The sequence below is a fragment of the Hippocampus zosterae genome, chromosome 10 (assembly GCF_025434085.1).
Source record: "Hippocampus zosterae strain Florida chromosome 10, ASM2543408v3, whole genome shotgun sequence".
Classification (NCBI taxonomy): Eukaryota; Metazoa; Chordata; class Actinopteri; order Syngnathiformes; family Syngnathidae; genus Hippocampus; species Hippocampus zosterae.
In genome coordinates this window covers 24380557-24404799 of record NC_067460.1, presented here as the reverse complement: position 1 = coordinate 24404799, position 24243 = coordinate 24380557, and the positions used below count along the sequence as shown (strand labels likewise).

The 24243-nt window shown below is 56.4% G+C and overlaps 3 protein-coding genes across 5 annotated transcripts; 2 read left to right on the top strand and 1 right to left on the bottom strand.

The window, feature by feature from the left end:
- Window positions 1-330: 330 nt before the first annotated feature.
- Window positions 331-12076, bottom strand: ano7 (anoctamin 7). The gene is made up of 24 exons (XM_052077360.1): window positions 12015-12076; window positions 10882-10969; window positions 10566-10623; window positions 9853-9983; window positions 9673-9780; window positions 9458-9594; window positions 9060-9117; window positions 8390-8500; window positions 8156-8321; window positions 7920-8010; window positions 7734-7830; window positions 7489-7632; window positions 6389-6526; window positions 6226-6324; window positions 5844-5946; window positions 5352-5463; window positions 5042-5096; window positions 4870-4967; window positions 4344-4495; window positions 2519-2724; window positions 2311-2441; window positions 1027-1117; window positions 790-909; window positions 331-707 (listed from the first exon to the last, which is right to left on the bottom strand). Exons 2-24 carry the CDS (start codon window positions 10963-10965, stop codon window positions 558-560), a joined length of 2640 nt encoding a protein of 879 aa, XP_051933320.1. The 5' UTR covers window positions 10966-10969; window positions 12015-12076; the 3' UTR covers window positions 331-557.
- Window positions 12077-13366: 1290 nt separating this feature from the next.
- Window positions 13367-19285, top strand: eif4h (eukaryotic translation initiation factor 4h). 3 transcript variants are annotated; one of them, XM_052078723.1, is made up of 8 exons: window positions 13367-13528; window positions 15430-15620; window positions 16364-16428; window positions 16503-16599; window positions 16724-16813; window positions 17324-17479; window positions 17809-17924; window positions 18884-19285. In XM_052078723.1, the coding sequence occupies exons 1-8, from the start codon at window positions 13467-13469 to the stop codon at window positions 18887-18889; spliced, it is 783 nt and encodes a 260-aa protein (XP_051934683.1). In that variant the 5' UTR covers window positions 13367-13466; the 3' UTR covers window positions 18890-19285. The 3 variants fall into 3 exon arrangements, with proteins under 3 accessions (XP_051934683.1, XP_051934681.1, XP_051934682.1); XM_052078721.1 differs by lacking the exon at window positions 18884-19285 and having other exon boundaries at window positions 17809-18854; XM_052078722.1 differs by lacking the exon at window positions 18884-19285 and having other exon boundaries at window positions 16724-16792; window positions 17809-17969.
- A 664-nt stretch (window positions 19286-19949) lies between these two features.
- rffl (ring finger and FYVE-like domain containing E3 ubiquitin protein ligase) lies at window positions 19950-24007 on the top strand. The gene is made up of 6 exons (XM_052078720.1): window positions 19950-20260; window positions 21186-21370; window positions 21553-21750; window positions 22748-22951; window positions 23206-23416; window positions 23515-24007. Exons 2-6 carry the CDS (start codon window positions 21188-21190, stop codon window positions 23700-23702), a joined length of 984 nt encoding a protein of 327 aa, XP_051934680.1. The 5' UTR covers window positions 19950-20260; window positions 21186-21187; the 3' UTR covers window positions 23703-24007.
- The last annotated feature ends 236 nt before the right edge of the window (window positions 24008-24243 follow it).

The window sequence follows — 24243 nt, the reverse complement described above, 5'->3', positions numbered from 1 at the left end:
ACTCGAGTCCCAATATTTGCTTTGTACTGCCACTTGCCGTCGAGCCAAAAGGACACCAGGGTGCCGGGCGGGCTCGGCTTGCGAATTTTACCCGACGACCCAGAAAAGAGCCGGAGCCCGCCCGGCACCGCGATGGCATTTTCAGTCGAGGGCAAAACGGCCGCCCTCCCGGGAGGATCCGAACCCTCCTTTGAATGACCGGCGGCCGTCACCGGCGCGGACACCTTCGGGTCCGGGGCCGATCCCCGAGAAAATGTCGCGGGACGGGAAGGCACGGAAGAATTTGATGGACCGTAATCATTCTAAGCGTATCCTTGTTAATACGAGCACGGTACATTTGCCTCCACATTTTCAGCCTTCCCGAGCTTACGCTTGCGCGGAAAAGCCGGCGGCGTCGCGTGCGTCGGCGGCCGAGATCCTTGGAGACGAGACGCTCTCCGCAGCGGCGCTCCGTCTCGGTCGCGTCTGGCGGAGGAACGGCGGCGGCGGAACAATCCTCTCGCCGCCCTCTCCGTGCCTATGACTGCGCAAGGTCCCAAATGTCCCGCCAAAGGTCCTCAGCAGATCCCCGGCGGCTCATCCGCTTCTTTGGAGATCTTCAGCACGGTGTCCGGCGGCGACGGCAGCGGCGACCGGCGAGATTTGCGCTGCCGAGGTTCGCCCAACCAGTCCGTCGTCTGCGCGGGAATCATCGTCCTCCCCAGAGCCTGCTCGGGGCAAACAAAGCCCACAAGCTTGCGTCCCGCTTTGAAAGGCCGAGCTCCCGTCCTTTGCCCGCCCGCCCCCTACCTGGTTCTCGGCCAGAGCCTCCTTGGCCATGTAGTGCTCCCTCTTCATCTTGAGCTCCACCTCCACGGGGATGTCGGGAACCATCATGTCGATGAGGCGGCCGATGACGAAAACCACGTGCTGGGGAAGGAGCGCACAGCCCCGAGGCTAGGACCCACCGCCCCGCGCTCGCTAACGTGTCACGACGGGTGCCGAGACGACGGACGCACCGAGCGCGAGGCGAGAAGAGAAACTGACCTCAAAGATGATGACGAAGCCGAGTCGTATGGCCAGCAGGTGAAAATACTCGGGCGAATACTCGCCGTTCTGGTCCCTGAAGCCGCGGTACCTGAAGATGAGCTTCACGTGAGAAAGACGTCTTGTCTGGAAACCGAGACGGCTCAAGTACTCCGGCATGAGATTTCAACACCGTTCGCGGAGGTGTCAACGGAGCAGAATGAAGTCTGGTGCATCGCTGAGCTGCAAAACAACCGGTCAGCATTCAACGGTACAAACGCTTCGATGCCTTTTAGCACCGTTAGATGTCAAATTGCCACGGCCCACAGCCGATGACAAACGACCGCCGCAGAGGAACCGTCGGCACGCGGCGGCGGCCAAAAGTCCAGCTTGACAAACGAACGAGCGGCCGGGTCAGCGCATCACTTGCCAAAGGGGGATTTTGCGCGACTCGCCGACCTCCGGAGCAGCCAATGTGTCGAGGTGATGTCCGGGTGACCGAAGCAGCCAGTCTTGGAACTCGAGGCGCTCCCTCCGGCTCCGAACATCGGCCGAGCGCCGCGCCCAAGTGCAAATCGGGTCAGTCCAAGAATACCGATGCCGACATTGAGCCGGGCGCAACGAGGACAGCGGGCGGACTCAAAGGCGCATGTTTCTTTGTCTGTCACCATTGTTTCTTTTTCATACCGAGCCAGCGTGCGCTCCAGCGCGTATCCGCACTCCCCGAAAAAGCAGACGTGCTCATTTTCCTCTGCAGGTTGACGCCGCAACCGCCGCTAACCCGGGTCGGCTGGCAACGGTGGCTCGACATCTACACGCGACGTCACTAGGAGCCAAAGAAACGGATGGCCGTGGCCCGGACGACGCCGGTCGACAGCGCGCCGGCATGCCGCCCGCAAGCACCGGCATCGAGAATCGTTTGAATGGGAAATGCACGGATGAGCCCGAAGAGGACCCGGAATCCTTTCCAGTCCAGCGATGCCCAACTCCAAAGGTACACAAATACCGCTTGTATTTGTTTGCTTATTTCAAACGGCCCAAAGATCCCAACATTGGGCGAAAATGCTGGCACAAAGACGCGAGATAGACACTTCCTTCTACTTTTACGTCGCTCGTGCTTTTGGTTCAACTCGGAAACCGCGACCGTGATGATCACCGGCGTGCATTTTGGACGCGGCGATGGTTCTTTCCAAGTCCGGTTGAGAACTCATCGGTTAATCTGTGTGCGGGGGCGACGGCGCCCGCTTCCGCCTCGGGCGAGGGACGCCCCGGCGTTCTCGCTTCTCGTCCGTGACTGACCCTCACCTGCAGGTGAACTTGGAGTTGCGCGGCGACGTGGCCAGGGTGAAGTTGATGAAACCGCTGAGGTCTGATTCGCGGGTGTAGCGGTAGTACAGGCGAGGCAGGAAGGACGACGTGAAGGCGATCAGCAAGGCCTGGAGACCAAAAGTCCAGAGTTAACCGGCGGGCAAACGCGGAGCGCCCGCGTCCGGGAAGGATCCCCTGCTCGTACGTTGACGATGACGGCCGTGTACACGATGAACTGCAGGATATCCAACCAGATGCCGATGTCCTGCGCCCGCTCCACCACCGGCCGCCGATATTCGGTGACAAACTTCTGAGCGTCCAAACGGATTTCCACCCAGTTGTTGATCAAAGCGAAGAGAGGAGCCAAAGGGCACGCCGCCACAAAGATGGTGATGAAACCAAACTGAATGACTGAGAAGCACAAGTGGGAACACCCGATGAGCCCTGAGCACCGGAGCGATTGAGGCCCAGATATACCACACCAGACAAGACCCAAGGTGTAGCTTGTGCAAAGAGGCACCTGAGACGATCCAACACATAACTGCAGGGTGTAAGATGCTGGCAGGGAAAGCCTACGTGGAACGCCACAACCAGGTGGCTGGCATAGTCTACCGAAACATCTGTGCGGACTATGGACCGGAAACCCCGAGGTCAAAATGGGAAACGCCTCCGAAGAATGACCGAGCGAAGATCCTGTGCGACTTCCAGATCCAGACTGACAAGATGGTAATGGCGAACCAACCGGATATCGTGATCATAGATAAAGGGCGGAGGAAAGCCGTTGTAGTGGATGTAGCGGTCCCAAGTGACGGAAACATCAGAAATGAGGAACACGAGAAACTCGAGAAATACCAAGGGCTCAGAGAGGAGCCGGAGAGAGCCTGGATGGTAAAGGTGACAGTCGTGCCTGTGGTGGTCGGAGCACTCGGGGCAGTGACCCCCATACTAGATGAGTGGTTGCAACAGATCCCGGGAACAACATCGGACATCTCAGTCCAGAAATGTGCAGTGCTGGGAACAGCGAGGATACTGCGCTGAACCCTCAAGCTTCCTGGCCTCTGGTAGAGGACCCGAGCTAAATGAGGGACGGACACCACCCGAGGGGTGAGACGGGGGATTTTTTTTATAAGGGCGAGGGGAGTCTTAGTCCTCAAGTTTTAAGATACAAGGAGAGTACCCACTGCATGTCAGGCAGGTCCAGTCAAGTAATTCATTGCCCTACGCGTCAAGTCACACCATCCTCCTCGGTCAGCATACGTCTTCGCACTTTAGCCGCTCGGCACGCCGTATCTGACACGTTCGTAAGGTTCCAAACGGTTCTCCGAATTCTATCTGAATTTGCTCTCTTGCTGATAGAACGCGCCACCGACAGGAAGCTCACTCCTTGCTTGAGCTAAACGCTCAAGTTCATCTTGCTTACCTTTCTTTGGGGCTTTCCTCGTGAGCCGTCCCAGTTTAGCTTCCACTTGTTGCCGTTCAATTGAAATCATCTTTGTGATACTCGCCTCACGGGGCGGTCTCTGCGCTCCGCTTCTTAGCGCGGCGGCGCTTTGACAGCTCGTTGTACAGATGTAAACAGGCAAGGCGCGTCGATTCAGAAAGTCGCATCATCGACTTGAGCTCAAAGGCAAGACGAGAGAAATCCCCTGAGGCGCCGCACGAGGCCACGCACCTTTGCGGACGGAAATCCGCGAGCTGTCAAAACCAAATCTCTGCAATTGCCGTCCCCCCGAGATGCGTGACGCCCTGACCCTGGACTCAATCAACATGGCTCCAAAACGCCGCCTGTTTACCCAGGCGGGACGTTGGCCACCGTCACTTATCACGTTTTTTGTTTTGGTTTTTGGTCTGACCTGTATAGAGTCCTTGGCTGTCCGACAGTCTCGAATGGATGATGATCTCATCCGGTTCACCTTAAAGTCAAGTGGAGTCTTTTGATTGAGCCGAGCGAGACCCGACTGGCCTGTTCGATCTGGCGGAGTCAACTCACGTGACCCGCCGCTGCCGGACCGGAGGGCGTGTCCACTCACCCATCTCCAGGTACTCGCTGAAGAGCCCCTCGCAGAGCAGGAGCTGGTAGTCCACCTCCCAGGGGCAAACGCCCCGCTCGGTATCTTCCTGCTCCTCCGGCTCCTTGGCCTTGCCGCTTCTCTTCCTCTTCTGCCACCACGCCCTCAACTTCCTGCCGAGCCCGTAACAAAGCGGTAAGGCAGGAAACGCTGCGGCGGACAACAGCCCTTCGAAAGCCCTTCTGTGTGTTTGGAGGAAGCTCTCTTCGTTTGGATGCAGGCGTGTGCCAGGCCCTGTCCCGGCTGACTTTGGGCGAGATAGACCCCGGACCGGTCGAAAGCAACTGCTTTGTCGCCAGTCGATGTTAGATACGGACGGACAAACAACGGCTTGTTATCGTTCGTGGACACGCTTGGCACGGAGGTGTCATTTGGGTTCAGGGCGACAGCGCGCGAGTGAGCTAAGGGAGCCAAATGAGAAGAGTCGGCTTCGGCGGAGTGCTCGGAAGTGGATGTTGTACCGCGTTCGCCGGGCGCATGAGCTTACGGCCAGATGAACTCCTGGATGTTGTTGATGAGCTGTTTTCCCACCATGATGACGAGCAGCTCCTGGGCCAACTCGATGAGGCAGCCACCCGCGCCGCACTGTTGTCACAAGCCGCAAGTCCAACGGTTAGTTTGAGCCGTAGAAAAGCCGAGCGACGGCGGGCGGCGCTCACGTCTTCATTGCGCACTCCAAACAGCGTGACGTACTTCCCCGGGTAGCCGACGAATCTACGCACAAGCCACGGAACCCGAGTCAGGGCGCCACGCCGAGGCGGCTTCGCCGCCGGCAAATGGCCGCCTGGCCCATGCGGAGAACGCGTCCGACTTCCCTGCGCTATTGGCAGCTCCTCAAAACCGCAAAAGGCCAACGCCGCCGGCCAAGCGTCGACGAGCGGACTCTAGCTCACTCGAAAAAATGAGCTAGAAAGAAGGCCCGGGCGCTCGGAAAAACAATTGAAAGACGTGATTTATTTTTTTGCTTACCTGCCTTTGAAGAAGGCGATGTACACCGGAGACGAGTAGAAGTTGACAAACTGGAACACGAACACTTTGAGGATGAACATGTCTTCGTATTTGGTCTGAGTACGATGCATTTCTGAGCCACACGCAAGCACGGGCAAAGACACACACGCACACATATGTGATCTGGTTTGGACTGCGGCGTTTTGTTGAAGACGTTTCCCGTCGAATCCAAACGGCTTGTTGCTTGAGCCACGTGCTCGTTGTTCTTGTTGTCGTTTACCCGAATTGATGGCTTTGCGGGTTGTTTGCTGAGTCAACTGACTGACGCGTGGATGATTTGATGACAGAGTAGCCGATTTCTTTCTGTGGCCAGCCTGGGCGTTGTTGTTGTTCCTGCTGTTTTTTTGGCTTTGTTTTGAACGAGCCTTTCGGATGCAAGGTGAAACGTCTTCAACGAGCGACGAGAGTGGAGTCGGGCGCATCGTGCCCGCGGGCCAGGTGCAAAGGACTGACCCCATCTGGTGAGGATGTGCGCCAGGGAGATGTAAACGCGAGACAAGATCAGGATGACCAGCAGGTTCAACACGGATCCCGTCAGACTGGCAATCCTGGCGGCCTGGAAGCAGACGGCGAGTCAACGAAGCCCTCGACAAGGACCGAGACCCTCTCTGGCAAATCCTCTACATTCGAACCCTTTAAAAACCCCACGCCAAAAAGTTCCTTTGGGCGGTTACAGCAACAACAATGGAGTTTGTATCGCGTGGTCGAGCTGTCTCTCGACGGTTCAAAAGTATAAGAGCATCATGATGGCAAAAGACGGATTGGTCGGGCGGTTGTTAAAGGGTTCTGGCAACACCTCGGTCACTTTGCACTCGTTTAGCGCATCGACCCTCACGTCGAAAATGAAGAAGCTGAGGTTGGACTTGGAGATGACGATACTCAGGATGGAACGATACAGGATGATGGCGATGAGGAACATCAGGACCACCACCACCTGCAAGCAGCCAAGTTGAGCGTCCGTGCCCCCTTTTGCTTTCCAAAGAGCCCCAAAGTCTCACCATGACGACGATGATCATGCAGCCGGTCAGCACTCGGTTAAAGCGCTTCTTCTCGGGGAAGTACGGTTCCTCCGCACCCGTCAACGGGTTCCTCATCGTCATGGGCGCCATGGCCGTGAACTCGGGTCGTGGCCGCTCCTGCCAAAGATCGCGGAGGGTGACGGACAAAGGGGGTTACGATCTGGCCGATTCCGCCTCTGCGCAAAAACGGGACGCGGCCCTTCCTTCCGCTTCGGGTGACCGGCGCAGTCTTATGGCGGCGGACTGGGACAAAGGACCTGCAGAAATATGCAAACGTCTGCACTGTCTTTGCTTTTACACCGGATGAGCTACCAAAGTTGACCCTTTCGAATCTTTGGGATTGGTTTGCGTTGACGTATCTCGGATCCCACCGCATACGCCAAAGATGGCCGTCTACAACGCTTGCGTCATTCCCCACGCTGCTACGCGGGAGCGAGTCACGGCCCGCCTTTGCCAAGCCAGAGAAGACACTAAATCCTTTCCGCTTGAAGTGGAGCCACTGCATCCTGGGCGCATGGTGAAAGGACAAAGTACTCAACAATCAAGTTCTGCAAGAGGGACAGGAAGGCGACCTCTGGAAGGATCCCGCAGCTACACAACACATGTCAGCGGGGGTGGGGGGGAACAATCAACGCAGCAGAAGACAAGCAGACCCGCGGAAAAGAGCGCTGCAATATTGTCCAGACTGATAATTCACAGGTATGACCAGAGAGAGAGAGAGCGCCCCCTAGCGCACTGGCCCGTTCAGCCACAGGCGGTGATGTTTCAGCACCGGAGAAGGGGCGGATCAAAACCATGGTGATCTTTGACTGCCGCTGGCCCCGGATTAAACTGCGTGTGTGTGTATAGATTCCAAAATTCAAATAAATGGATTCAACTTTCGTCTGAAGATGCCAGCGATGAAGAAAGTTGGGGATCAGAGCAGTCTGGCATCGCCCACTTGTTATGGCTGCGCACACGTGAACTCTTTTCTGGGTCGCTCACGTGACGGTCCACATAAGGCCAGTTGCCTTTCGTGCTGATGGGAAAGCGAATGGAAAGTGTGACACGCGGTGGTGGTCCGGGTGTGCTGCGGGTACCTCTATGTCCTGGAAATCCGTGCAGTCCCAGCGGTGGGACAGAGATGAACACGTTCTCTTCCAGTACTCCAAAAAGGTGACGGCCCACAAGGACATGAAGACGCTGAGAAAGACCGTTCCGCCGTTGTCAAAAAGAATACCCGCCTGCAGGCAGACCGTCACGCAGACGCAAACTGAGTCAGGTGGACGGTCAGAAGGTCAGATGGACAGATGGACAGGCGGACGGGTGATCAGACAGCCGGAACCTTGAAGGTGATGCAGATGCTGGAGTAGTTCCAGTAGGAGCAGATGTTGCAGATCGGACACATGACGAAGCTGCCGCCGCTGTTACACAACTCCTTTCTACAAGCACGCACGCACGCACACTCAAGTGAGGGGATTGTGTGTGCGGCGAGAACGGTGTTGTCAAAGGCGTCGCTGTGTCTACGCACGCTGGAACGTCCGTGCTCATCAGCCAAATACCGGTCAGGAAGACCACAGTCCCAACAAGCGAGGCTGGCACCAACCATCCCGTGTAGAACCCTAAAGACCATTACCGTGGAAACATCGGGCCAGTTACCATGGAAACATCTGCTCAATAGCCGTGGAGACGCACGGCCGATAAGCATGAAAACACACGGTATCCTCGCTTATCATTAGTGTCTGATGGACACGTTTTCGGAATTACCGAGCCAGGCAAAGTAAAGAGCGATCTTCTCTCCAAAGTACTCCCTGATGTGGTCCAGAGGTTGGTAGCGAGCCCAACAGGACCACTGAGCCCAGTACCCATACAGGATTTGCCTGAGTGCCAGAGACTCAACGGGTAGTGGCGCTTTGGGCAGCTTGAAGTCACCCTAGAGGAAAGACGCCTGTTACGGGGACGCCGTTCGTGGGATTTCGAATTGTTCTGGCGAGAGCGGACCTCGTGGAGCGGGTACGCCGATGTGAAGACCTGCTCGCTCAGCAGACGGTCGATTCCCACCTCGCCTTTGGACACTGAGCCGTAAGGAGTTCGAGCCAGGATTTCATACAGCTAGAGGAAACGCACACACACACTCTTTAACACAGAGCTAGGCTACTGCTAACGTTTGTGAGAGTCACGGCCAGAAGAGAACCCGCCCGGCCCTCGTGTGAATGTTTGGGCCCAGAAAACATAAACTCTCGAACACACAACATGAACACACTGGCAGCCACACGCTGAACCAGTGCCACGTGTCCACGCATGCCAGCGCGTGCGCATCTAAAGAAAAGAAAAAAGCAGCTGATCAGACCCAGAAACAACCGAGCGTCTCTGTTCTGCGCCTGCCGCCGGCGGTGAGGACCGCTGTCCCTGCGACATCTGCGACCGAGGCCGAAGCGTCAGGCCAAACTGTTAGCCGGAACTCCTGTCGACCAAGCCCCAGCACCGCCATTTTTTTCCCCCCCCAAACATTATGAAAAGATCTCCTCTACAGCCACGTGTAAGTGTGAGCGGGAGTATGTTTGCGGAGTAGGTGGAGCCCCATCCGCCTGCTGACTGAAACATCCTGAAGTCAATGGGTCAGTCACCCAATCAGGATGTTTTTCACGGGCACAAAAAGGCAAGCACTCACGACTTGATGTCTTTGAGTTGTCTTGAAGAAGGTGTCTCTGTCCTCACTGCCCAGAAACCTGAAACACAAACGCACACTCGTCAGCTTACGTTTGAACAAGTCAATTCAACATGTGAGTCCTCAACGATTGCGACTCCGGTTCTGACAGCTGTCCAGACTTCTGATGTGACTTCAGTTCTGACTCATGCTGATTCTCTTGATCAGATTCCTGTTCCGCTTCCTCTTCTAAGTCCCGCTCCGACCCTCGATGTGACCCCAGAGGTGCGCGGTGAGGAATTTGAACCTCTCGATAAGATAAGATAAGATAAGATATCCTTTATTTGTCCCACACTGGGGAAATGTACAGCCTCCAGCAGCAAGAATGTAGGTAGAAAGAAGAAAAAACAAACGACAAACACCGTTCAAGCTTGTTGGTCCGGAACTGGCAAGTGTAGAAATCCGGCGGTGGATTCGGGACGTCCTGCGCCAGCGGGTTGGGCAGCGACAAGTACTGGAGCGCGCTAGCCGACCAGTTGACGTACAAAGTGTTGACCACCTGCGGGAGCGGAACGTGTCAGAAGACGCCCAGGAAGCACGCGTCCGTCCCCCGACCCGTCGCAGCGTCCGCCCTCACCTGCAGTGGGACGCGCAAGCTGATTTCCTCGGCATAGTAGCACAGGACACTCCAGGGGGCGCTCAGGAGGACGAAGCGGATCCTGGTCTTGGTCTGCACCACGTCCGTCTGGACACCGGACAAGCGGGCGACAAAACGACAAATCAAATGCCCTCCTTTCAGGCGGGCCTTGGGGCTCACCATCTCCATCAGGAGTCCCGAGAATCTCAGTTTGCTCAGGAAAGTTTCTCTCCACTTGCTGTGACCGGGGTTCATGGCCTTGCCCGCCTCCGCGTTGGGGTTATGAGGCTCCTCCCACGCCAGAACAAAATCTGCCCAGGGATTACACAGCATCCGCCGTTGCGGTTTGGACGACGAGTCAATCCGTCAAATGAGCACCCTCCCGTTTTCGTCCAGGGAGGAATTTCCATGTCACCTGACCTCCCTCCCTCGCTCAACTCAAACGGCAAACGAGGCTAAACGTTAAACACGTCCGAAACATGCTGGGGGAATCACAAGAACAACAAGGCTGAACAACAAGCCTGGTGCTGTTTCACTCCAACGTCAGCTGAGGCTTCTCACGTCGACGCGTCAAAGACGTTTGAGTTCGGGGGCTGCACTCGGCCCACTTTGATCGCTGGAGTTGGCCGGACCGGCCTGTCGGGAGCCTGATAAGCTCCAACTAATAACTACCGGGACGGGCCATCCCTTTGCCAACTCGGCTTGAACGAGCGGAGCGTCGCGTCAAGTGCAATTTGTGGAGCGCATGCGCGTTTGCAGCCTTTTCCCGGCGAGCGCGCATTCTGTATTGCATGGCTTCTCCTGGCTGCCGCAGACTTTGTGTCTCGTCAAACACGGAGGAAGTCACGCCTGTTTGTTCAGCTAATATTGACGCTAACGTGTCTTTGACTCACCGACACGAGTGGATCCGTCGCTAAACGTGTTCTTGTCCCGCGGCGGCACGGCGGCATTCTGGGAAGCGTACACAGGGACGTTAGGACTTTTTTTTGCTTTCCCTCCGTCTTGTTCGGCGTCAACATTCATTCTTGTGACCGCACGGGCGACTGACTTCCTGCTCTAGCCGAGGCCATTGTTTCTAACGAGCAGCGGAAACGTGGCTTTGTTGTTGTCCCCCCACAGCCCCCCACCCCGCCCCAAGCGCAAGCAATCGTTAAACGAACTGCTCAAGACCGCATGACGAGAGAGGCCACGAAGGATGTGATCAGTTACCGTGGCGATGCTGCCGTAGCTCCCATCTGGTTTGGTTTCCATGGTGATCAGAGTGTTCACCTCCCGATCCCCTCGCATCTTCATCGTCCTGAAATGGTATAAGTCACCAGTTCAGCTTCCCATTTGCATTTGAATGTTTACCCGTCTTCATTTTGTTTGCCGCAGCGAGACCGGTCTTGATCTCGGAATCACGATCATCTGGATCGGTCGAGCGCTCTGGCACAACACTCCATTGCTGAACGACTCTCGGTCCTCCTGGAAAATGTACGTTCCATTCCGGTGGCTTTTGTGCCGCCAGACGACCGGCGGTGCGCTGATGCTGATGCAATGACAATTGTGCAAGTGGTGCGGCCAATCTTCAAGAAACGTCTCTGGTAGCGGGGTGATATTGAGCAGCGCCAGTTGGCAATTAACACCAGGTCACAATACCTTTGAGTTGCCGTGCCTGTCGTGTCACTCAAGGTCACCTTACATGTTTAAAAGAACCAAATAAGACTGGCCGACCTTAGCGTTGCATTTAAGACCAAGCGTCAAAAAACACCAAACAAAACAGACCGACACAGCAGGGAGAACCGACTGCACATCACTGATTTGGAGCTCGTCATCCCTTCAGAGGTCATATGGAGATGTAACTACTGGACCGGCCTTAGCTACTCCCAATGTACCCGTGATAGGGATGGAGCAGCTCAGAGAGCTATGGTGGGATGAGACCGGTTCGAGGTTTCAAACCCGATGAAACGATCTCTGACTCGGATCACGCGGATCCTTCCCAAAGTGTTCTGGTCCATGTACGGGCCACCAACTCCCTACGGTCAAAGAAATCAGACCTGACTGCGACCCGTTGCTATCCAATTTCAGATCGGCGTCCATTTGAAAAGCCGACTCGGAGACTGTCGGCTTCGCATCGAGTTTCTCGCGGTCCAGGTCAACAAGCGAGGACTTCCGAGGGCCACCGTCGTTTGCTTCAGTTCGCTTTCCATTCAAATGCTATACGTTCAAGGGCGTCTCGCTTTTAACGTCTTCCGGACGTCACAAAAGTGGTTGAACTGAGCCAACAAATGTTCCTGTTTGTCACGAGCCACTTGATCGCACGACATCATCAGCAACTACGTCAGCTTTACTGCAAAACTTACCTGTGAGCCAGTCCTCAGGTCTCGCTGTCTTCACCTTCACCCGAGTCCTGGATCCTTGTGTGTTGGTGTCCTCAGATGTTTCAGTCAGCAGCTGGTAGATGTTCGCACCTCTGCCCTCCTATTCACATCTATCCGTGTTTGTGTGTGCATGCGTGTGTGTGTGTGCGTGTGTGTGTGTTTGAGTGTATTTGGGAGGGAGGGGAAGGTGGGCTGAAGCTACGGTTCTAATTTTTGATTGGCCCTCCAGTGGCCCCACCTTGTTTGGGGAAGTGTGCAAGTGAATAGCGCCTCCTGCTGCATAGACCGGGAATAACCTAAAGTTTGAAAACATTGCAAGCAAATGGAACGGAGAGAGAGAAAGAGAGAGAGAAAGCGCTTGATCACAACAGTTACGTCCCTGCCACCAAGAATGTGAAAGATCATCAGTGAAGCTCAAGCACAAGTGTTGTCATGATTTGGTTTAGGGACCAACAGGGGGCACTGTAGGGCTCCCCCGGCAGCTGCACACCTGTTGGTCATTTGGTAACTAGTTGTATTAAAGGACTCCTGACCGAAGACTCAGTGTCAGGTCATTGTTGCTATTGCTAGTGTCATCCTTTGTTGGTTGCTGTTGCTGTTTGCTCTTGTTTTCTGTCATGTTTAGTTCATTGTTATGTTTTAGATTTAGTCCTGGTTTTTGTTTGATACTTTGGACTTTGTGTGTTTTGGATTTAGTTTTCTTTGTTTTAAATACAATTCTTCAAATACACCCCGCTCCTCCCTCCCGCCTGCTTTTTGGGGCCCACCACCACCTTGCTACGTGACAAGTGTCTCATCAAATGCAAAAAGAGTCCGTTTAGTCCAGGGGTCAGCAACCCAAAATGTTGAAAGAGCCATATAGGACAAAAAACAAATATGTCTGGAGCCGCAAAAAAATAAAAGCCTTCTATAAAACTTACAATGAAGGAAACACATGCTGTGTGTATGTAAGAGACTGGACTGTCTCAGAATTGTTTGTTATTCATTCCTTTGTTGTGTGTTCGCAAACACCCCCATAGAATTTATTTTGTGATTTCCTCACTTGAGTTTTTGTTTTTGTGCATTATTTTCGCTTTTCTTAGTGTCAGTGAAGTGATCATGAATTTCAGTTTTTCGGAGGCTGTCTTTGAACGCCTCTCGAGTTGAACGAGAAGAGAGAACGAGACCCAAAACCGGTGTGGGAGACAACAGGGAATTGTGTTGTGTTGGCCAGCCTGCTGACTGAAAACCAACCAACACAACACAACACAACACAACACAACACAACACAACACAACACAAGAGAATACTGCTTTCGGGGTCAGGCGCGCCGCGGACACCTTCAGGTTTTCCTGGCGTGACGTCAAGGCCCCCCTTGTGGCCCCGCCCCCCACAGAACACGCACACACACACACACACACGCGCGCACACACCGACACACACACGGGAGCAGTAATGGCGGACTACGACTTCGATGATCGGGACCGGGCCTATAGCAGCTTCGGCGGCAACAGAGGGTGAGTGTGTCCGAGTCTCCCCGCCTGCGCTGCCGTCCTCACACCAACTCGCCGCGGCGCCGCTTCCGTCCCGAGTCTTGTGGGCAGCCCCGCTCGGGGTCTCGCGAGGCCGGCCAGGAGGCGAGGAGACAGCGCGCGAGCTAACGTGCTAACGAGCCGACATGCTAACGGGCAAGCCACTTGACGTTGCACCAAACGAGCTGGGCAGCGTCCAGTGGCCGACGTTTGCGAGGAATCGGCGGCGGCGGCGGCCCGCGTGGCCTCCGCGCAGTCTTCCAGCCCGCCTCCGTGCCTCGCTGCACGGCAGTTCGCACGCACGTCGCCGAGGTCCATCCACGCGTTCCTCCCCGCGATTCGAGTCGTTTTCGCTCTCGGTGTCTAGTGTTGTGCTGGGAACACGTTTGCGGAGGTGCTGGTGTCTTCTCGTGCTTCTCCGACGCTGCGACATCACGATTGCAACTTTGTGAACGGGGCTGCCTACGCTTTAGACTTGAATTCGTCCCGCTTCTAAGAATTCATTCTACGGCGGTGGCCAAACTACAGTCCGGGGACCATTCGCGGCCCGCCATCCATTCTTCACTGGGCGGCGGCATGTACTAAAATTTACATTTGATACAGCCCCCGAGGCCAGAAAATGAACTCTTGAAGTAATATAATATTCATTCAAAAAATTATAATGGTGGCGGACAGTGTGAGAAAGAAGGGTGTGGGGAACCCCCCACACACCTTTACACCTTTCTACATATGAAAAGTTACAACTAGAATAAGCCGAAAAAAGTGGACACCCCTGTTCTACGCCTTCCAGCCCCCCACATACTTTGTGTCATTATTTCGGTAGCTCTCACGCCAACTTGATTTTCCTATTTTATAACATTCTGTCAGGAACATAACAGCAGAACTGCATTGATATTTCATATTAGCAATGCGCAAGCACACCTTTATAAACTAAATGCGGCACCGCAAACATTTTAGAGCTCACGGACATGTTCAAGGGCCAAAATCAAATCAACTATCACTCATCATAGCTGCGCTTCAGGATTGCAACAAGTATGAATTGCTATTACGGCAGGAGTGACGCTGCGGCGTCTCAGCCTTTGCTATGCCTCCGTTTTGGAGCCGCTTATCCTCCACTAGGGTCACGAGCGTGCAAAAAAAGTCACTCGCTGTCGTCTGCGCGTTACTGAACGTTATCATCTGCTGATGAAACTTGACTTTGTGCCGCGGGTTACCATAAGTCCGCGTGGAGACGGTTTTCCGCGATGAAAGAGAGAAACGCAACAGTCCCGACCGAGTAGAGCGGTTTCACGCTCGTTGTCGTTCCAGATAACCCGCTTTGCGCGTAACGGATCCGGTGGCGCGGCAGCAGAGTTTGAGCGGCGACCGTCTCGGCTGGCCCAGTTTTCTTGATGTTGCCTTCGGAGGCTGCCGCACCCGACGGCGGTCAACGCAGGTCCCGCCGGTCACACCGTCTCTTCCGGGATGTCGAAAGTGCGGTAAAAGGTCGCCGGAACCCGTCAATTTGGACCGGAATCCATTAAGCCGGCACGTCCGCAATATCCGGCGGCCAAAGTAAAAGTACAATTCAAAAGGAAAAGGTCTTCTTTTCATGGCCGCGTCTCCTAAAGATGACGTCGCGTCATAGAAGCCACAAGCGTTGTTCTCTTCGCGCTCGGTCGGTTGGGGGGGGGCGGACATGCGGGGCAAAAAACGGTCTTCAGGTGCAGTGTGAAGATGGCTTTTGCGGGCGCCTTTGGCCTTGAACGTACCCCGATGAAAAGCCAACATTGACCGCGTTGGCAAACTGGGCGGGTTTTGCCAGCTTCCGTCGGGTTTTCGTTCCCGGCGGGCGAGCGTTTACCACGTGTCCGAGTTGTGACGGCGCGATCCCCCGCCCTCCTTAGCCCCCGCAGCGGAGGCGGCGGCCCCCCCGGAGGTCGGCGCATGAAGGAGCTTCCCTCGGAGCCGCCCTACACCGCCTACGTGGGCAACCTGCCGCCAAACACGGTCCAGGGAGACCTGGACAGGATCTTCAAGGACCTCAGCATACGCAGCGTACGACTCGTGCGCGACAAAGAGACCGACAAGTTCAAAGGTGAGCGCGCAGGCCGCAGAAACGCTCGCCGCCTGCTTTTCATCTCCGCGCGTGCAACTTGCAGCTCAAAGGGGGGGGTTAGGCCATCTGCCGCTTGGAGGGAACGGGATGGGAAAGTCCTTGGAAACGGAGCCGCGCGTCTGTCCGGATGATCTTGTCACGGATTTGCCCTCCGTGCCAACGGAGTGGCCGAAAGCCATCCGGACGGCGGCCGGCGGCGGAGACGGAGAACGGGCGCCGCCGAAGCCAGCTTCCAACGCGTTTGCTGCTCAGCTTCCCTCAACTCGATGTCGAGAGCACTTTGCGAGCATACGCGGTGCTGCGCAAATCTGGCGTAGCAAAGCAGAGACCGTTCCAACGACGCGTGAAAAGGAATAACGTCAAATATTCTGAGTTGGGGGAGAGGGGGGCCATTGAGTTTCCCAGAAATAGGTTGCCGCTGCTCTCGGCTCATCCTTTGGCTTTTACGAGCGCCACAAAACAAAATCAGACGGCAAATTCTCCACAGCGGCCAATTCGCGCTGGCGTTCCAAGTGCTTGTCAGTGCGCCCTCCGGTGGACAAAATCGGTCACGACCCTGACTCGGATTGCAAAATTAGCAGCGAAGGGTCGGGTCGGACCCCGCGGCCAAAGTCGCGGGGTGCGTCCCGGGCCGCCATGACCACGCGGAGGAAGACGCCATCGTGTCGACGTTGCGCCAAAGCCCGTTGACCTTTTGTGTTTGTGCGCCGTTCCTCCATCAGGTTTCTGTTACGTGGAGTTTGACGATCTGGACTCGCTGAAGGAGGCCTTGGCGTACAACGGCGCCGTGAGTCCGCCGCCCGACGTTTTTGGGGGCTTTTGCCACGCGCTCACCGTCTTTGCCACCTTCCGCCCCCGCAGGATTATGGCACCGGGTCACTTCGGGTGGACATCGCGGAGGGGCGAAGACAAGCGCAAAGGGGCAGCGGCTTTGGCTTTCCCAAAGACGACGCTCGAGGTAGGCCCGCGCGCGCGCTCGCGTTCCTCATGTTCATCTCGCGTTCGCCGGTCACGGCAATGCCGATGCCGCGTCCGATTGGCGGACCGGTCCGCGACGGCGTTAACGGGCGTGTCGTCCGCAGGCCAAGGAGGACATCGAGGAGGCGGCCCCCGAGGAGGACGCGATGACTTTGCGGATCAGCCCGGTGGAGGTGCGACCAATCAGATGGCAGGTCCAAGTCACGTGACTGGCGACTCCCGCTCGCGGTTGCACATTCGCCCGTCTGCGTATTCGCGTCGCGGTGCCACCGAGATCCGGCAGATGAAAAACTCGGCCGAGGAATCGAACAAAAATGGCGCCGCGGATGAAGTGAAAGCGTTGAGGTTTTTTGTTGCCCCCCAACACACTCAACAAAAAGCCCTGAATTGCATCGTCCCGTCCCGTTTGTCAACGTTGACAGACAACCGAGAGGACTTTTCTGGTCGGAGAAACGTGCACAAAAAGCGCGAAGTGAAACTAATCCATCTGCGGACTCGTTTGGGCCATAAGTGTCGAGCGGCGTACCAGCAACCGCACGAGTGGAGTTGAACATTGACAGTTCAACTTTTTCTCTTCATATTTGGGAAAAAAAAGTCCAGGCGCCAGTGCATGCGGAGGGAGGGAGGGAGATAGATGCCCCCCCCCTCTCCCCGCTGTGGCCTGGCCGCCGTGCTGAGTGGCGTCCTCGGCTTCTGCTCTTTAGGTTTCAGAGACGACGACTACTCGGGAGGGCGGAGTCGGGGAGGCGGCCGCGGAGGCGACAGGCGAGGCGCGGCCGGCGCCAGCGGCGGCGGGATGGGTCGCTACAGGGACGGGCCGCCTCGCGGAGGCATGTCGGACTTCAGGGAACCATCTGACGGTACGTGGGGATCCGCGGCGGCCTCGCCGGCCCTCCGTTCCAAGCTTGATTGGCCCTCAATTGAATGATGGGACAAGAGCAAGTTTTGCACGTTTGCCGACCGGACCGCAGAGTTGTCATCCGTTTTGTTGATTGATTGATTGATTGATTGAAGTCATCAGAGCTTGTCGTCCTGCTATTGGCTTACTGGACGATAGCAGCCAATGTTTACCGTGCGGAGGCTTGTTGATGTGTTGATGTCATCAATGGCACCGCTTGGTTCATTTGATTTGTTCGCTTTGCTGATTTATCGCTTGACCGAGATTGTGTGTGTGTGTGTCCCATCTCAGAGGAGCGAGCCCAGAGGCCGCGTCTGCAGTTGAAGCCTCGGACGGTGTCGGAGCCCCTCAACCAGGTGGCCAACCCCAACTCCGCCATCTTTGGGGGCGCCAAGCCGCGAGAGGAGGTGATTTCCCGGGAAAAAGCTCAAGACTGAAGGGGGGCGGGAGGGGGCGGGGCGGGCTTGACCGGCAGCCAACTCCAGCTCCGAGACGCTCGCGGCGCCGTTAGCTTTCGCGTACTGACAGACGGCAAGCGGACGCCGCCCTCTTCATCCTCCTCTTCCTCGTCTTTGTCGTTTTTAGCCACAGTGTGAATGGCAATAACCCCACGAAGCGCTCGCTCTCCAAATTGCGCGCCAATGCTGAAGCCCAAATCCTCGCAACGGTTGCCCAATGAGGGCACCGTTCGGACGCAATATTGCACTCGATGACCTTGAAGGAGGCGGGACGGGGGCGAGGGTCACGCGCCGCCTTGCCTTGCGCGTTCGCAGACTTTCCATCCTCGGCTGCGGGAGAAATTCCATCACCAGACTCGAGTGTCGTGGTCAAACGCGACGGCCAGCCGCGTATGCGCGCTTTGACCACCAGGACATCCGAGTCCTGCTCGCTTCGAAGCCGTCGATGCTTTTTGCGCCGATTTGAGTCCGCCGCCACGTCCCGTTTTCTGTGACGGCCATTTTGGCTCGGTGCCGTCACCTTGGCCCTTGGAGCCATTTGGGAGAAAAGTTGACCTCCAAAGGTGGAAAAGGCTCTTTTAGGCTTCAGCTTTGGTCAACTTTTTGGAAGAAACGTTTTCAGCATTCGCACACATTTGGAGATGCATGTTTGACTTTCTCCCTCCGCCCCTTCCAATCCGTTTTACAGTGATGTCAGCGCCGGCCACGCCCATTTTTCTTTTCCTAAGCTCGGAATCCCCCCCCCTCCCTCGGAAGGGCCCCGGCGAGAGTCGCTCGCCACGAGCCAGTTTGCCGCTCGCAAGGGACGAGCGGCCCCTTGCGAGAGGGAGAGACGGGCCGGCGGATGTTTGCTGTGCGTGTTGCTGCGCTTGTCGTGGTTGTTGATCTGCTCGTGTCTTCCATTGCAGCAGTGACTCGTTTGCGGCAGCCGAGCGAGCGGACGGCGAAAGGGCAGAAAAGAAAAGCGGAAAAAAGGTTTTGTTGTGTCGGTGTGGACCACCAGAAGAAAGAGCAAAGTCCAAATTGCCTCCCCGAGCAGGCGAGCAAGCCGCACGTTCCACCATCTCGTTTTACTCCCTCCCCTCCTCCCGCAAGTTGTCGCTTTCTGCTCCTGGTCCACACCCGCTCCCCCCGCTTCGGTCCGGCTTCTCGGCCCGGTCCCGACTCGGCTCCGGACCGGTTCCCGTATCTCTGCGCTCTTGTGGACCGGGTCGGGGCGTGTCATTGTTCTGGTTCTCGTCTCGTGTGTTCTGGATGTCGCAGACACTTTCTTATTGTACAAATGGAATAAAACGGCTGTTTTAAATGTTTTTTTTTCTTTCTTTTCTTTTTTCTCGGTCACGACCACGGCAATAAACGGAATCCTCAAACCGTGTGAGCGGGCTTCGGCATCGCGTCATTTCTTCTCGCGGCAGGCTGGGAGAGAAGGCGCGCGCCGAGGGCTTTGGACTTCGGTCGCGTTTCTCCGAGCGGGTTTCAAGTGGGCCGGGGCGGGCCGGACCGATCGATCCTTTTGCGCTTTTGCGGGCGATCTCCAAATTCCAAACGCTTACGAGTACGCTTGGACCATGTTGACGTGATTCGGTTGCTAATGAAATGTCTCCAAAGCAATTGCCGTTGGAAGCGTGTTCCCGGCATGAAATCCGTGTGGCCGCGCTGAAGCCCCTCCGGCCTTTTATTTGACTTTGTCAAGTATCTCCATAGAAGTGATTTTTCTCGGCCCACATACACGCACACGTGCTGCTCAAACCCCCCTTTAGCCCAATGAGAGAACGCCATCCACGAGCCACCTGGCATGTGAAGCTTTCGAAATCAGTTGGCAATGGGCGTCGCCTGCCTCGTCAATGTGGACACCCTTTGAAATATCTTCTTCAAATCTCTCGTACTTTTATTTGTCTCCATCGACAAATCAACCTTATCGCGCTCGCTCATGTTTGATTTTGTTGTGTTCCGTGTTCATTTTTCTTTACAAGAAAATTCCTTGAAACCTCTCGAGAGCAAACTAGAAACTCTCCATCCATGTATTCTATATTCTTGAATGTAAATGTGTGTTTTGGAAGACTCTGTAGAAGAACTCCATTTCTAGGGCGATAACCGAGTGCACTTGTATGAAAAGCGGTTGCGCCTTGATATGACGTCGCGGGCGCGATCTGTGTTTCGCGGCCGTATCACCTGCACGCGACCCGATGACGCACTTCGGCCACCTGATGACGTCGCCGGCCACCTTGTTCCTGTTTGGCTCGCGAGCTGCTAGCCGACGCTAGCCGCCATCAAAGCGGCGACAGGTGAGAACAGTTTGGCTTCTTTCTTTGGTTCTTTCTGTTCCTTCTTGTTGGTTTGGTTGCCTGGCGAGTGTTGTCGTTGAACTTGGGAAACTTTTTTTCGGACCCTCTCGTCTTGTGACGAACCCGCCGCTAGCTCGGTTAGCTTAGCACACACTCGATGGACAAACTCGTCGAAAGTGCGAGCAAAGTGTCGAAAGTGACACGGAAAGTTGTCCTCTTCAAATGGCCTTGACGTCGCAAGTTGAAAGTTTGAAAGTGGGGTGTTGTTGACGTCAAGTAATACTGGCGGAAGTGAAAGTTGACCCCCCCCTAAAAAAAATAAAACGTCCGGCCGTCAAAGTTTGCATTTAACCTAACTTGAACGCAAACGAGGGGCGCAAGCAAAGTTTGGGAGGAACTTCATTTGGCACCTTCCCAAAAGGCCAGCTGACTCTTGCTCAACTTTGCTTGGCCCCTCCGTACCGAAAGTGGCTTGAAAACAACAACAAAAGTTGATCGTAGGACAAACGAGAGGGTGACATTTCTCCCCGCGACTGACCGGGTGCTGACCCAAGACGTCCAGGGGTGTAGTGGGCGTGCTACGCGGTCCACTCACTTCTCCCGACGCCACATTCCATTTCAATCACGCTGTGCGCCGGTTATTGAAATGTTTGTTGCTCATTGTCCTTATGCGAGTTATGGCCTGTGATTATTTTCGAGTAGTAAAACATTAAATGTAACGTTAGTTCAACTGGTGTTGTAGCCTATGATTGATGTTCTGTATGTATATATAGAACGTTCCAGAATCGCGTACACCCACTTTAAAAAATTACCCCCTACACCACTGATGACGTGCCTCAGCTATTTGCCAAAAAGGCGCGACGCAGTTGTTGTTTTTGTTTGTGGCCGCAAATGTGGGTGTCGTGACGTTGTTGTGCGTTGCCAGAAATGTGGGCGTCTTGTTGTCATTGGCTGTGCTTGGACTCGGCGGATAATGCGGCGGAAGGGGCCGAGCCGCATCCTCGGTCCTACGCCAACTCGGCCTTCGGCGGCCGTCCGACTCCGCCCCCCGAGCACCAACAACACGCCTGTAAAGCTTGCGGGCGCCGCCTGGACACGCCCACCACCAAGGTAACCGCAGCGACGAGAAATGACACAATGCCGAGTCCGCTTCAATTTGCGCACCTTGAGACTTCCTAAAACGTTGACCGAAAATGCCCGGCTCCATCGTGGCAAATGAGGAGTCGCGAAGGAGCGCGCCATAGCGAGGTACGTGCGAATGATGATCCCCCCCCCCCCCCCCCCCCTCCCAGCACGTGTGCGCCGACTGCAAAGAGAACTACTGCGGCTGCTGCTCGGCTCAGACGGAGCCCAGCCCCCGCCTGTGTCACACCTGCCGGCGTTTCCACGGCAACCTGTTGCAACGCGCCGAGCTGATGAAACTCAAAGTCAAAGAGCTGCGAGACTACCTGCACCTGCACCACGTGGCCACGCACCTCTGTCGAGAGAAGGTACGCGCTCGCCTTCACAAAACGCATTCCAAAACTGTGCGCTGCCCCGGAAAAGAAGCCACACCCACCGTATTTGCAAAGGGGGGGTGTACGTGTTGAGGTTGTGCGTAAGACGGGAGCTTTCCGCACATTATTTTGATTGTTTTGCGGGAAAAGGAACACGCACGCGTCAACGGCACGTCCGAGCAATCTTGTCTCTGTGCTCCCTCCCCCGCGCTCCCAAATGTAAAAATGAAGAGTCCTTTGCTTGATTGACATTTCAAGCCAAGGGATGCCAGAGTAGGAGTTAGCGCACGCGCGTCGCGGTCAAAAGGCGAGCGGCGGCATCCCGGACCCGCGAGAGACGCTCGACGGACGATCGCCCGACTCCAAAGTCAAGCGCGTTCCGGTTATCCGCCCGAGATGGAACGAAGGCGCGGCTTCCTCTTTCGACAAAGGAGAGGCTTGACTTGGATGACGCAACTCGCCACTGGCTTACCTCGCCGGCACTTTTGGCCGCTCGCAAAGAGTCGGGCGGATTTGTCCCAAAACGAGGAACGAGGAAACGGCCGTCGCTCGAAAAACAGGTCTCACCCGATCTGACGGCAGTCAGTCAAGGGGAATTTCTGGCGCGCTTTCCACCCCTACCAATGAAGCTCAAAGGGATTCGGATCCCCCAAATGCGCACAGGTCATAGGTCGGCGAGCCGCCAATGACTCAGAAGACCGGGAGGTGGCCGCGGGTTTTTGCACCTTCTCGGCATTTGGCGTCGGCGCCCCCGTCTCGCACGTCATCGCAAATCCTCCCAAAAATGCGCCGAGGCCGACTTAAGTGGTCGCGCGGATCGTCGTGGCGATAGGACGACTCGAAACGATACCGTCCGTCTGTTATCCGTAGCGCGTTACGCCCACCGGGATCGCGCACGCGCCGGCTCCGTCAAAAAAGCGGTCCGAAGAAAACGTGGCGTTTGTACTTGCTTGTGTCCCACCGCTGGCCAACGGGGGGCGCTCGTGTGCAGGAGGAGCTGGTGGAACTGATCCTGAGTCAGCAGCCCTCTCCGGCCGAAGCCCCCGACGGCGACGCCTCCGATCGGACCCCCGACGGCGACGCCTCCGATCGGACCCCCGCCGCCGACCTCCCTGAGCCGACCCCGCCGGCCGCCACTCCCGAGGACGCCCCCCCGGATGACGATGCCTCGGAGCAGGACCAAGACCGGGACCCGGTAGGGCATTACGCAACGCTTGCTATTCCGCCTTCATCGGTCGATCGCTTTGGTCAAGCGGGCCCGATCGGTTTTGAGGCAGATGCCGCTTTCGATATTGGGCGGGGGGAAAAAAATGCCCTCGTCCATTCGTTGGCCAACGAATGGAAAAGACGGGTGACGAATTTGCATCCCTTTCGAAGCGAAAGGCGACGGCGCCGTTCTCCCACCGACCAAAGGCTCGCTCGGCCTTTGACGCGCCCTCTCTCCTTCAGGGTCGGGACCCCGAGGAGGACGTCGGGGAAGCGGCGGGCCGCAGGGCCTCGCTGTCGGACTTGGCCAGCGAGGACGACGTGGAGGCGCTGAGCGTGCGGCAGCTGAAGGAAATTCTGGCCAGGAACTTTGTCAACTTCAAAGGCTGCTGCGAGAAGTGGGAGCTGATGGAGAGAGTGGCTCGCCTCTACCGGGACCGCAAGGCCGGCCGCGGTGAGCTGCGCCGCGCCTCGCCGCCCTTTTCTACCAGGGGGAGGGATGCTTGCTCTTGGCGGCTGGTTGAGCCCCCCCCCCACCCCGTCTCCCTCCAGAAGAGGACGGCGCTCCGCCGGGCTCCTCCGATGGCAACCTGTGTCGCATCTGCATGGACGCCGCCATCGACTGCGTGCTGCTGGAGTGCGGCCACATGATCACGTGCACCAAGTGCGGCAAGCGGATGAGCGAGTGTCCCATCTGCCGCCAATTCGTCATCCGAGCCGTCCACGTCTTCAGATCCTGACGCAGGTACCGCGCACGCGCCAGCGCTCGTACTGTGGGGGGGCGGTGGAGGGGGGCTCGCGGTAAGCGCCGCGCGGCTCGCTCCGGTTGGCGCCCCGCCGGTGCGGCAAAACGCCGCCACGCCCATCCTGGCCTCGGCATGCTGGACAATGTCGCGGCACTCGCTCAAAGTCTTCACCGTCATCGCCTTGCGTGTGATGCCGGAGCAAAGTTTGTTTTTCGCCCCGGCTTGGCCCGCGCACTGACTTTCCTTTGTGACCCGTACGCCAACGGACAGCTTTCCAATAAAAACCTGTTTCTGACGGGGGGCCGGGATCCTTTCTCACTTTTCTCCCCGCCGTCGCTGCCGACAAACGTTGCGAAGCGCCCTTCGGGAATCCAAGGAGCAGCCGGAGCAAAGGAAAGCGCAGCCCCCCTCTCGTGAGTGAACCCACCCCCGGTAGCCCAAGCCACCTTTGCGCTGCCTTGTGGGCTTGCTATGGAAGCGCGCTCTGTGGAGCGTGCGCCCCACCGCTCTCGTTCCGTGGCGCTCATCACGCCGC

Excerpts from the sequence above, each read along its gene's own strand:
- rffl (XM_052078720.1), top strand. The coding sequence starts at position 21,188 with ATGTGGGCGTCTTGTTGTCATTGGCTGTGCTTGGACTCGGCGGATAAT. Across the intron at positions 21,371-21,552 it reads TGGACACGCCCACCACCAAG|CACGTGTGCGCCGACTGCAA; the intron begins GTAACCGCAGCG and ends CCCCCCTCCCAG. Across the intron at positions 21,751-22,747 it reads CGCACCTCTGTCGAGAGAAG|GAGGAGCTGGTGGAACTGAT; the intron begins GTACGCGCTCGC and ends GCTCGTGTGCAG.
- ano7 (XM_052077360.1), bottom strand. The coding sequence starts at position 10,965 with ATGAAGATGCGAGGGGATCGGGAGGTGAACACTCTGATCACCATGGAA. Across the intron at positions 8,011-8,155 it reads TCTTTACTTTGCCTGGCTCG|GGTTCTACACGGGATGGTTG; the intron begins GTAATTCCGAAA and ends AATGGTCTTTAG. Across the intron at positions 4,496-4,869 it reads ATCCAGGAGTTCATCTGGCC|GAAGTTGAGGGCGTGGTGGC; the intron begins GTAAGCTCATGC and ends CGGGCTCGGCAG.
- eif4h (XM_052078721.1), top strand. The coding sequence starts at position 13,467 with ATGGCGGACTACGACTTCGATGATCGGGACCGGGCCTATAGCAGCTTC. Across the intron at positions 13,529-15,429 it reads AGCTTCGGCGGCAACAGAGG|CCCCCGCAGCGGAGGCGGCG; the intron begins GTGAGTGTGTCC and ends CGCCCTCCTTAG. Across the intron at positions 15,621-16,363 it reads AGAGACCGACAAGTTCAAAG|GTTTCTGTTACGTGGAGTTT; the intron begins GTGAGCGCGCAG and ends TTCCTCCATCAG.